The 12,747-nt window shown below is 39.3% G+C and overlaps 1 protein-coding gene across 5 annotated transcripts in view; it reads right to left on the minus strand.

The window, feature by feature from the left end:
- NEK1 (NIMA related kinase 1) overlaps window positions 1-12,747 on the minus strand; it is a 220,246-nt gene that overhangs the window by 29,549 nt on the left and 177,950 nt on the right. For all 5 annotated transcript variants that reach the window (XM_089684019.1, XM_089684022.1, XM_089684020.1 and 2 more), the window contains 3 exons: window positions 4,259-4,370; window positions 2,245-2,336; window positions 1,473-1,684 (listed from right to left, as the gene is read on the minus strand). In XM_089684019.1, the coding sequence (XP_089540145.1) occupies window positions 1,473-1,684; window positions 2,245-2,336; window positions 4,259-4,370 (416 nt within the window). The remainder of the gene's footprint in view (window positions 1-1,472; window positions 1,685-2,244; window positions 2,337-4,258; window positions 4,371-12,747) is intronic.

Raw genomic sequence — 12,747 nt, forward strand, 5'->3', positions numbered from 1 at the left:
TTGCAGATGTTGTGCTGCAATGCAAATGAGCTGGGTAGGTTATCTTTGGGTGGCATTCAGAATGAATGGTCTAGCATCGCTCCACTGTACATAACACAGAGCAATGATATGAACAGACTCTTACACGTTGTATTTTTTCTTGTAAACAGCCCAAACCGAGTAGAAAAGCCTGTGGTCTTTCTGCAGAGGTTTGACACACCCCCTGCTGATTCACAATTACAGCTCTCCAATTAGCAGGGAGCATAAACTTTGCTGATTGAAGATATATACTGTAGATAAGACCTTTTCAGAGAGACCACTGCTTCCACATGCTGCCAGGGACATGCCTTTCTACTCAGGATGTGGCTGCTTTCTAAAAAAACAAACGGTAACACTTTTCAATATATATTTAGCTGCTTTAAACTGAAAAGTCAATTGAGCTTTAATTTACACATGGACACTTGATTACACTGACAATATTTTAAAAGGACAATGATCGTGACTTTAATCAGATTTGAACAATATGTACAGAAAACAGAAAAATTTGATCATTGTATGCGTTTTCAAATATGTTACTTCAAAGATAATTCTTCATTAGAATATACAACCATTAGTGGACCAAAAGTGATGACAATGGGTCATTGAAAGACCTATTTTAGTACAGAGTACTATATAATCTCCCTTGTAAGCAGTATATTTGGTTTCACTTTTGAACAGCTCTTGGTGCACTTCTACTTCCATAAATTGCTGTACCTGTATGCAACTCAAAAATTTCACAACTTGGCTAGGAGTTTTATATAAAACTTCCATGATCCTTAGCAGTCAGATGAGTAACGCTTTCTTGCCACTCATGCTTCAAAATGTTCTTCTTTGCAGATAACAGCTGCTGCAGATTGCAGTGAATGTAAAGCAGGGGTGTGAACACTATTTCCAAATGATTAGGGTGTGCATAATTATAACTACAGGGAGACACTGATGAGTTGGGTAAACAATCTCTGACCTGCAAAATCATGGCTTCCTAGATATGATTGTGCAAATTTTGTCCATTGTATGTACTTCCACTCTTACATTTCCTGTTTGATTACAGTTACCTAGCTCCTAAATAATACCATTCTACAACTCCAAAAATCAAGGTAGCAACACTAAATAAATACTGTTAGGAAATGGACCTGCAAACACTAAGTATTGTATTATATTCGTCTGTGATAGACCCAATCTTTTGATAATATCTGCTACAGCTCAATATTTGTTCCGGTATCCAAAGGTCAGTATGATAGTTTGGTCAGACAATAACATTATATCTCATTCTGTGTCCACTTATCCTCCATGTGACCTAGTCGAGTTTAGCTTTTTAACATTTGGATCCTTCAGATTTGGAAACAACTGTCAGAGGATAAAGTTGTCAGACACAAATCTACTTCTGAAAGTGCAAGTCCATCTTTAACTAATAAGAAACAGCAAGTGGAACATTTGCAGAAGCATCGACTTCTTACCTTTGGATTATTGGCATCAAACAAACCAGTTGAGAGCCCAATTAATAGTGCTGTCTTGCCTTTCGTTTTAACTGGAGATGCAGATCGGGAACGAGGTGGCAAGGAATCATCAAATGAAGACTGGGCAGAAACATTAGGGGTAACAACATTATGAGGGAGAGGAACTCTACTGAATAATGCTTTGGGTGAAGTGGAGTTTCCAATATCATTATCTGCAGTAAAACAAAACATAGCGATTACTAAACATGAACATTTCTTCTTTTTGACTTTTGCAGTGAATACCTATTTTAAGCGTCTTGCCGTGCATGGTGCACAGAGATTAACGTTAAACAATTCTGATGTTGGAAGCATTTGTTATCTCCCAGGGGTACCACTAGGCAGACAGTTACCAAATCTGCATGAAAATAGGCCATTTATTACCAGCTTAAGTCACCTAGAAGGAAATTGTAAGTGTACCTGACCTCCACACCTACAGTTATGTGCTGACTTTTATAGCCCTTGGTGGACAGCTGAATTTTGTGTATGCCATTGTAGGGACCTGCAATAATGCATTCTCTGCCCTTCACAGAAACTGGATCAAGGGCAGCCTAAAGCACAATCTCAGTTCTGTGATGAGCATTAAGTATAGCTTATATATTTATTTACCATACAACATGGGTGCCCCGTCTATATCTATACCTATATTTTACTTAGAAGATTAAGCATAGAACAGAACAAAAAAGTAAACAAAAATAAAAATACTATATATTCCCTTTAAAGAAGACAGACTGACCCATTCCATGTTCACTTTCAGAGTCGGCTGTATCTTGCTGAACATCTTTTCTGGGAGATTCATGGTCATGCACAGGATGCTTTTCTTCCTCACTGAAAGATAGATAGATGGGTAGACAGACAAATACTTATATTTTAATAGATTCTCTATACGAAGAAAAAAAAAAACCACAAGCAGATTATAAACAGTGTATAACTGCATTTCATGGTGTGGCCCTAACAAGCCCTACATGAGCACAGTGCTGTAAACCAGTCTGGTTCATAGCTTGGCCTAGTAAAAGGGTCATATGTTTTGTACTAGAAATCTGTAAAAGTGGATATCTGCGTTTAAAGTGGTTGTAAAGGCTCCCCGCAGCAATACTTACCAGAGCCTGATCCCAATCCAGCGATGTGCATGAGAGCCTCGGCTCTCTCTCTCCTCATTGACTGAGACAGAACAGTGGGAGCCATTTGCTCCCGCTGCTGTCAATCACAGCCAGTGAGAAGGAACACAGAAGCGGCTCAGGAGTAAGCATACACAAGTGCCCCTAGAGCAAGCAACTTGCTCTGGGGGCACTCAGCAGGAGGAAGGGGCAAGAAGCACTGGTGGGAGACCCGGGAAGAGGAGAATCAGAGCTGCTCTGTGCAAAATCATTGGTAAGTATGATGTATTTATTATTGTAAAGAAAAATAACACCTTTATAACCACTTTAAACCTGGCCTAAAACAAAAAATAATGGTCACTTAAAGATCTAAAAAAATTGGCCTGGAGAAGGTGCTAGTCTTGGAAGATAAACTGCACCTAATGTATCAAAGTGAGACCTATTCAAACCAATGCATATGTAATAAGCAGGCCAAATCCATTAGATGGAAGTGGCATATGCAGGTACAATCCAGCTACTGAAAAATCTTTCAGTAGACAGACCTAAATGTGCAAAAGGAGGGAACAGAAAAGGAGGCAGAAACAATTGGCACTAGCCTTACCTGGAGGTAACAACAGTGATCAGGCAAAACTATCTGGTGCTGCTCACAGCTTGCTACGGTAAGATATTTAAACAGTTGCCATTACTGCACTCTGTTGTATTTTTAAGACATTTTTCTATACAAAATAGTTGTCCAGTCTGGTAATATTCATCTCAAGCTTGTAATTACCTTTAAATTGGCCTTTGATCCAATTATTTGGCATACAGTATGTACATCTAAAAACTATTTTTCCTATGTTGAAAAGGAGTACTAGAGTCTGTACATTTCCCACTTGCTTTTACGAACATGCCAAATCATTTTGCATAATAGAAATATAAGTGCTTGGCTAATGGCTGAACTTAAGTTTTAGGGGATAGGATGTGGTTCAAGGGCACTTGCCTTGCCATGGCAAATATTGATGCCATATGTTTGGCTGTTATGGTGATCTAATAGCATCAGCTGTTTGAGTAACAGTTTTGTTTGCTGCATTCTTTTTGTGATTTGGTTACTCTGAAATACTAAAATCAGACACGGTCAGGCAACTTGCACTGTCAAAAAGGAGGTGAGCAACGGCAGCCTACACATTTTTCATAAGAGGCATACTTTAAAAGTTAGGTTTAGCCAGCAGGAAGTGACATTTGGAAGAGGGCAACATCATTAACATCTGTGAATACGGCACTTTTCATTTACTTTCCCATAACAGAGATAAAAGAGAGGGAGATATTTCATACAGTTGATTAAATTTTATAGCAACCAGAACTGACAAGTGATAGAAGTGGCCACAGTGAAAAGCACTATATGCCGAGATCTGGCACCCATGTGTGCAAATTCTCGGGGAGTTCTAGTTTTTCAGCAGGGGACCATTAAGGGGTTAAGTGGAAATCTGATCCAGGCTCATTCCATTCGCAGTTGTCTGCCAGGTATGTTGCACAACTCAGCATGCTTTACAGATTTTTCAGTATCACATAATTGCCATTCATATAAGAAAGCTATGTAACTGTCATGGATTAAGCTGTAAATGGACTATGTGATAATCTGAAGAGCTGATTGATGGGACTGTGCAATTACTGTACCTTTCTTCTTTGGCTTGCTCATTCCAAACACTCATGGCCTTGACAGGACGCTCATCACTTGCATTTCCTTTGGTATCTTCCAGCATTTCAGCCTCCAAATCCTCAGGCTCCTCTGTTGTAAAAGAAAAATACCTTTGTATAAAGAACTGCTATGCACGCACATAGAAATTAAGTGTACTTTCCTATTTAAAAATAAATAAAATGTATGAGGTCATTTATTATTAAAGGATAAGTTTACCTGTTGAAAAAAATAATAACATACACAGTTTTATAATTATTATTATACAGGATTTATATAGCACCAACAGTTTATGCATTGCTTGACAACATAAGGGAAGACAGAAAAATTACAATACAAATTAATATAGGAAGGATCAGAGGGCCCTGCTCCTTTTTTTTGCAGGCATAAAAATGTGCATTTAGTTATTTTTTTTCTAAGGAGCCTGCAGAGCATTGCACCCATGATCAGCAGATTGCAAGTGCAATTTCAGGTTCTTGTAGACTCTCAGGATAGCTGTCTTCCTGTACCTTGTACAGGCAGGCAGTTAATTGAGAGCAGGAAGAATCAGTGGACCAGTACCCTCACAGTTCATTTAGAACTACAAGCCATCAGCCAGGATGGTTGATGGTACATGTGTGCTATTCATTTACAGGAAACCACGAATGAATGACTCGGCCATGAAGGTGGAACCTGGCACAACCATGCTGTCTTTAAATTGTGAAGAATCCCCGGCCCGTTGTCACAGGAAGGGGGTAGCAGGAATGCGGGGTGCAGATGCTGGAACATGTAACATGTTCCATAGAAAATTATCCTGTAAGCTTCCTAATTTATTGTCACTGCTGGGCAAAGATTTTAAGTGTATCTATGGTCAAATGGTAAAATCATAGATTCATTTGTACACTGCATTGCAATACTTTCTAGCTTCCTCTTATGAATCTGATCAATTTTGAAATCTGTAAACTCATTTTTTGAAGATCTCCACATATTTACTAACTTAAATTTTGTGACACATATTCAATATGCCCTGAGAGATGGCCAGCAGACAGGCAGAACTCATAACATGAAAGATTTTCTTATAGGCCTATATTGAAATGTGAAAAATAACTGTGTCTGTATCAGGGGAGGACTGACAACTCATGGGGCCCCCGGGCAATAGGGGGTCATGGGGCCCCTGTGTCCTTGCCCAAACTCAAAAAAGCCTATGAAAAATGTACCTGGGGCATCTCATGGGGACCCCTACTGACCACAGGCCCTCGGGCAGTGCCCGAGTTTCCAAATGGTCAGTCCGCCCCGGTCTGTATTGTTTTGCAATGCTGATGTTTTAAAATGAAAGTGTGGTGAATGCTGTGACCATAGATTTCCTCTACATTTTTCATCGTGAACATGATTTTATTTAATTTATAATATACAGAAGTGACAAGTAAAATTTTGTCAAAATGCAAAAGAATTGCTCTCACTGGTGTCCAGAAAGAAATTTTCTACTACTCAACCAAACATGTCCCTTTTCAAATGCAAACTCCTTCAATCTTTTAAAAAACACCATTTGATTTGACCTGCTACCATGGGGCCCGAAGCGGCTGAAACAAACTGTGAAATTTGCAATCATTGCTGCTATTGGGCTTTTCTGTAAGGACCAATTGATTTTTTTTCTATTAGGTATAGTTGTGTATATATTTATTTATATATATATTTTTTACAGATTTATAGATTCATTGGGAGAGATGGAATTTTAGCTTCATTGCATTTTTAAACTTTTAACATAACTTCAGTGCTGCACATTTTTATATTTTTTTTCATGTTGCTGTGGTAGATTAACAGCATGTGCTGGCTTTTTGTTTGTTTTTGTTTAGGTTGTGCAATGACACTGTACCCGCCTGGCCGCATCTATGCATTGGCTGGGTGGGAGGTGGTTAAATCATGATGACATCCTGTCAAGTAACTACAATGAAAGGCACTGCATGCAACTCTGGGACTGCTTTAAGGTGGAAGATATGGGCTATCACCCAATCAAATTGGTTATAGTCAACTTGGGAAGTGTTTATAAATAACACTGCTCAGATGTGAATATACAAAGTAACATACTGTTCCTTTTTTATCATTGTGTTCATTCATCTGCAGGTCAAAACGGAATTAACCTAAATCTGCAAATGTCAGTTAAAGCAACCTGAGAAGTAAAAAAAAATAAAATGCTCCTCTGTTTAACCCCTTATTAAACCTTCGTTACTCAAATTCCTTATTCTTCTTCCTTAAACTATTATTTTACTGCTGATTGTTGTCCTTTTCTATTTTATTAACTATTAATATGTACTTTTGTTTGTATGTTAGTATTTGAACATATGTAACATACTTACACATTTCCCATTTAAAAAAGTGCTAAATTGAAAAAAAAACAAAAAAAAAAAAAACACTTTATTTCAAACTTTGTACCTGAATACTACTTTTAGTGTAATTTAAAAAAAGGACAAATTACAGAATAAAATGCGTCTTTATGCAGTAATATTTTTAAACTAATACTGCTCAAAAAAAAGTGTTTTTTTTTTTTAGTTTTGTTGAGTGCTATTGCCTAAGCCCTGATTCACACCAATGCAATTTGTCATGCAATTTGACCATTCAAAATCGGTTGAAAAGTTGCACCCTATTTGCAGCAATGGAACCGGTCAAATTGTTGCGACTCAATTCGCAGAAACTTTGAAAGAGGTTCCTGCACTATTTTTCTTTGTGACTTGCATTGACTTCTACTAAATGATGTCGCAAGCTGCAATAAAATCACATATCAAAATCGCACTAATCAACGGCTTTAGAACAGTGCTGAAGTAGTGCAATTTCATTGCAGCACTGGTTTAAACCAGGGCTAAGGATTGCAAAAAAAATAAATAAATAAATTCTTGTAAGACAATATGTCAAGAAAGGCTTGTTTGTCCTTAAAAAACAATATATGTATTACCTTAAGTAATGCCAAAATATTTCTGAAAAAACAGGTCCATAGCAGAAATGTAAAAATGAGTCTGGTCCATAGGGATGAACAGGTGTTGGAGGCAAAGTGATTAATCTGGCTTTCAGTAATTAGATCAGAAATTGCTCAACTGCCTATGAACACATTTCAGTCTCTACATGCAACTTCTGGTCAGGCAAGGGGAAAACTACTGCTGTTTCCCCCTAGATAAGCTAGCTTCACAAACACATACACTCACCGGCCACTTTATAAGGTACACCTTGCTAGGACTCCCTTTTGCCTTCAGAACTGCCTTAATGATTCATGGCATACATTCAACAAGGTGTTGGAAATATTCCTCAGAGATTTTGGTCCATAGTGACATGATAGCATAACGCAGTTGCTGCAGATCTGTCAGTTGCACATACATGATGGGAATCTCCCATTCCACCACATCCCAAAAGTGCTCTATTTGATTGAGATCTAGTGACTGTAGAGGCCATTGAAGTACAGTGAACTCATGGTCATGTTCAAGGAACCAGTTTGAGATGATTGGAGCTTTGTAACCGGTGCATTATCCTGCTGGAAGTAGCCATCAGAAGATGGGTACACTGTAGTCATAAAGGGATGAATATGGTCAGCAACAATACTCAGGTAGGTTATGGCATTTAAACAATGCTCAGTTGGTACAAAGGGGCCCAAAGTGTGCCAAGAAAATATCCCCCACACCACTACAATACCACCACCAGCCTGAACCATTGATACAAGGCAGGATGGATCCATGCTTTTACTGTATGTTGTTTACACCAAAATTCTGACCCTACCAGCTGTCGCAGCTGAAATTGAGACTCATCAGACCAGGCAACGTTTTTCCAATCTTCTTTTGTCAATTTTCATGAGCCTGTGCAAATTGTAGCCTCCGTTCCCTGTTCTTAGCTGACAGGAGTGAAACCTGGTGTGGTTTTTTGCTGCTGTAGCCCACACGCTTCAAGGTTCCATGTGTCGTGCATTCAGAGATGATTTTCTGCATACCTTGGTTGTAACGGGTGGTTATTTGAGTTACAGTTGCCTTTCTATCATCTTGAACCACTCTGCCCATTCTCCTCTGACATCAACAAGGCATTTTCGTCCACACAACTGCCGCTCACTGGATATTTTCTCTTTTTTGGACCATTCTCTGTAAACCCTAGAGATGGTTGTGCGTGAAAATCCCAGTAGATCAGCAGCAGCAGTTTTTGAAATACTCAGACCAGCTCGTCTAGCACCAACAACCATGCCATGTTCAAAGTCACTTCAATCCCCTTTCTTCCCCATTGTGACACTCGGTTTTAGATTCAGCAAGTCGTCTTCAGCATGTCTAGATGCCTAAATGCATTGAGTTGTTGCCATGTGATTGATGATTAGCAGTTTGTGTTACCAAGCAATTGAACAGCTGTACCTAATAAAGAGGCCGGTGAGTGTACATCAAACAGAAGCAATCATGCATGCAGATCTTTTGCCAGCTGAATCTTCTAACCATCACATGTATATGGTTAGCTTTCCAGGTTTTTTAATGTCATGTTTCTGTCTGCCCAGAGCCAAAATACCCCAGGTCCCTTGAGAATGGATCACAGAGCAAATTTCTCAGGGCATCTGGATACAACTGACAGCATCACCTAAACAAGCATTGCGCCTATCCCTTTAAGTACAAATGGATAAACAAATGAAAAAAAGTCATAATAACCAGACAAGACACTTCATTGTCTTTAAAGGAAATGGTCTGACATGGGTTGATAAAGATGAAAAGGAAAGAGTGTAAATCCATACAGATTATTACTGGGTATGGTAATCACTTATCACCATTCCACTTTAACATTTTATTATAAGTGTTCTGGAAATACAGCATGTGTTAAATTGCACATTCCTGGAGTCTTATCACTGAAGATCTGACATGTGAAAATTAAAAACACAGGTAACAATGATTCGCTCAGTCTGATGCTTTATTGACTGCATGACAAATCAATACTAACTACAAGGATGACAGAACAGATTAGTCACGAAAGAAACAGTGCTATGGGCAAAAAATACACTTTTCTTTTTCTAATTGAATGGTAATTTGTTTTTAAATGCCTGTAGGTGCATTTAAAATCCAAATACAAGCTAATAAGCAGTATTCATTTCAGTGATTTTTACTGCATCAACACTGTGGTGGGTAGATCCTAAATACAAGAAAAAATGCTTGCAACAGACAGATGCTACATACAGACAGGACCGTCTTTAACATGGGGCAAAAGGGACAGCTGCCCAGTGCCCTGAGATTGTTGTGGGACCCAAAGCAGCTGCCTTTTGAGCCCACGCTGCTCGCTAATAATTTTTCCAATGCAGCTGATCCCTTGCTTGCTCTCTGGGTCAGGTTAATACATGTAGCCACACTGTGACAGGGGAGAGGCATAGCTGTGGGCTGTATGTACTGGAGTCCGCTCGTCCTGCTTCTCCCTCTGTCAGAAAAGCAGGACCTGAGCGGTTGTGACAGGGAGTGAGGCAGAGCGGTTCTCTGTATTCCCCCTCTGCGCCTCCTTCTCCTGCCGGCCAGCAGTGCAGAGATCAAAGGGCTGTGTGCAGAAGGAGACATAGTGAGTTGCAGGCAATCCGTGAGCAGTAATAATATGCAGTAACCTCTGGCAATCAATGGATGAGTGGTATTAATGTGCAGAAACCACTAGCAACCAATGGGGTGAGTGGTAATAATGTGCAGTAACCTCTAGGCACTAATGGATGAGTAGTTATAATCTGCAGGAACCTCTAGCAACCAATCAGTGGGTGGTAATGATGTGCAGCAGCCTCCAGCAGCCAATGGATGAGTGGTAATGATGTGCAGTAACCTCTAGCAACCAATGTGTGAGTGGTAATGATATGCAGCAACCTCTAGCAACTAATCAGTGAGCGGTAAGGATGCGCAGTAACCTATAGCAACAAATCAGTGAACCTGGACCAGTTCTTTATGCTTAATATTATTAAAGTCTGTGTGTGTGAATGTTTGTTTTTTGGGGTGAAGAGCAAAATTGCATGAGGGGGCACCAAGAAAGTGTTTGCCCAGGGGCAAATCAGTATTAAACACAGCCCTGCATACAGAGTATGGAAACTGTATCTGCCCTTAGCTCAAGCATGCAGGAAGGAAGGAAGGTGTGCTTAGCTGAGAGAACCCCTCCTTTCCTTATGAAGACTCCTGGGATGTATGACATCATTTGCATAGGCCTGGAAACCAGAAGTAACTGAAATGTAACACTAAATTTTAAAACAAGTAAATATGATATACTTTCCTATATATTTACTAATGCTAGCAGCATAAAGAGTCAATGTTGACTGACACGCCTGCATCCGATCTGATCCACTAAAAACAGACAGGTGGGGGATCTATTCCCTATCCATCTAGTGGATTGGATGACAGTCGGATGTAAATGAACAGGTGATCTATTTACATCCGACCGCCAATAGAGGAAAGTGGGCTGTGTCCTGTCATCTGCCTGCTCAGCAGGGATCAGCAGACAGATCCCACACTGATCAGGAGGATCTGCTGATGGAGTCCACCCATGTAAATGGGGTCTTATACTTTACAAAAACGCATGTCTTTAAGCAGGGCCAACTGTCATTTCTGTGCACAACAGCCTATCAGGAAAAAAATATAGTTAGATTCCGTTATAGACTGGTCTTCTGAAGGTATAACCAAATTAAATATGCGTTAGGTCAGCATTAAACGTGTATGAGCAGCTGCAGTGAGCTGTGAAAGCAGTAATCTAAATATATAGCAAAGCAGTGCTAAACAATAAATCATAATAGACAAATAATGTGAAAATAAACTCTCAATAGTAGCAGAAAATATCAATATAAAACGTGACAAATCACAAAAAAAAAAAAAAAAAAAAAGTGTCCATACATAAAATATCCAGGGAGAACCAAAGATTGACAGTGTCCTTCAATGAAGCTCTTCCTTCATACTAGGTTTGAGTGAAAGATTAACGTCTACCACTTGGTGCAATGTAATGCATCAATAATGAAGACAGATCCACCATCTTTTACCATGATAAAAACAGGTCTCTTACCAGATAAGATGGACCATCAGATTATAAATGGTCATGATACACTCAGCACACCATAATCAAAAAGGACTCCACCACGGCAGACCAATATACTTAGTAGCCGATGTCACCAGTGGGTAAAAAATAATAAACAATCCTCCATGGCGAAGTACATTTAAAAATCTCACCTTTTATTAATAAATTATTCTCAACTATGTAAAGGCAAAAGTGGAGTAAAAAAAAAACAAAAAGGTTAAAAAAAGTTCTTACATAAAAAACAATGTGGCATGCTGATAGCTCCAACATATAGAACACCAAGTCAGGCTGACAGCAGCACGGACCAACGTCGCTAAGTGATGATGTCACACACAAGCCACGCCCTTGTGGGCTTCTTGGATTACTAGGACTGATAGGGAGGAATTTAACAATTTGTCACAATGCGTTTCATGGGTCTATATACCCCTCTTCTTTAGGTTCTGTGAAACTTTATTTATAACCTCCAAACATGAAGCAGTGCTTATCCCAAATTCTTGTACAAGTTTCCAACAGATACATGAATCTCTTGCCTGCATCAGTATTTGTTGTGAAGGCACAACAAAAATGTAAAGGGTTTTGTCTTTTACACTTTTTATGAATTCCCCTTATAAACCTACTTATGTAGATGTAATCATTTTTCCCACTCGATTGCAGTAAATTAGTATAAATTTGGGATAGCTTCACTCACACTTTTATGGCTTGATAATGGACAACTGTTGCACAACTGTCACATGTAAAACATTCAAGTGCGACTTTCATGCGATTTTTGAGGGTTAACATTGACGTTGCATGAAAGTTGGACCAAAGTAGTGCATGAACTACTTTGACGTCGCTGTGACTTTAAGTTGCATAGATATGAACAGTACTCATTGGAAGACATGGGGTGTGACCTGATATGCAACTGATATCCAAAGATGTGAATGATGATATCCAAAGTGTGAATGGAGCCTAAATGGTGAGATGTAGTGAATTAAAATAAAAGTTTACTGTTACTGAAATGTCTTGCAACGAACGTGCAAACTAGCCTTCTAAACCATGAGTTTAAACAGAGGGGTACTGAATATACTGTGACCCTAGCAATTAGCTAAATGCATCTGAATGAATGTGTTTGTTGTAATGCCCTTTTGAACTTGCAGTCTATTATGTACTGATGTCCACTGGTTGAAGATCTGAGGAACCAATACTCTGTGCTACAACTGCAGCTAAGGGAGATTAAACATTTCATAGGGGCTTTCAAATCTCCCCAGGCACTAGGAAGAAATCAGTGTCTGTTGCACTGTTTAGTGAGAGAAATGTGAAATTGTGGTGACTCTTAAGCCAGCTATACATTGATCAAAATTTGTCCGGTTCAGCAGGGACCTGCCAAAATTCGATCCATGTATGGACAGGGAGGTAATACAGAAGTCAATCTACTAATAAACTTCTGTACAACCCCCCTGCTGGATTTTCCCCGTTTGATCAGCGC

This window comes from Staurois parvus, unplaced genomic scaffold (assembly GCF_062004578.1).
Source record: "Staurois parvus isolate SC_StPar_1 unplaced genomic scaffold, SC_StPar_1.0 ptg000334l, whole genome shotgun sequence".
Taxonomy (NCBI): Eukaryota; Metazoa; Chordata; class Amphibia; order Anura; family Ranidae; genus Staurois; species Staurois parvus.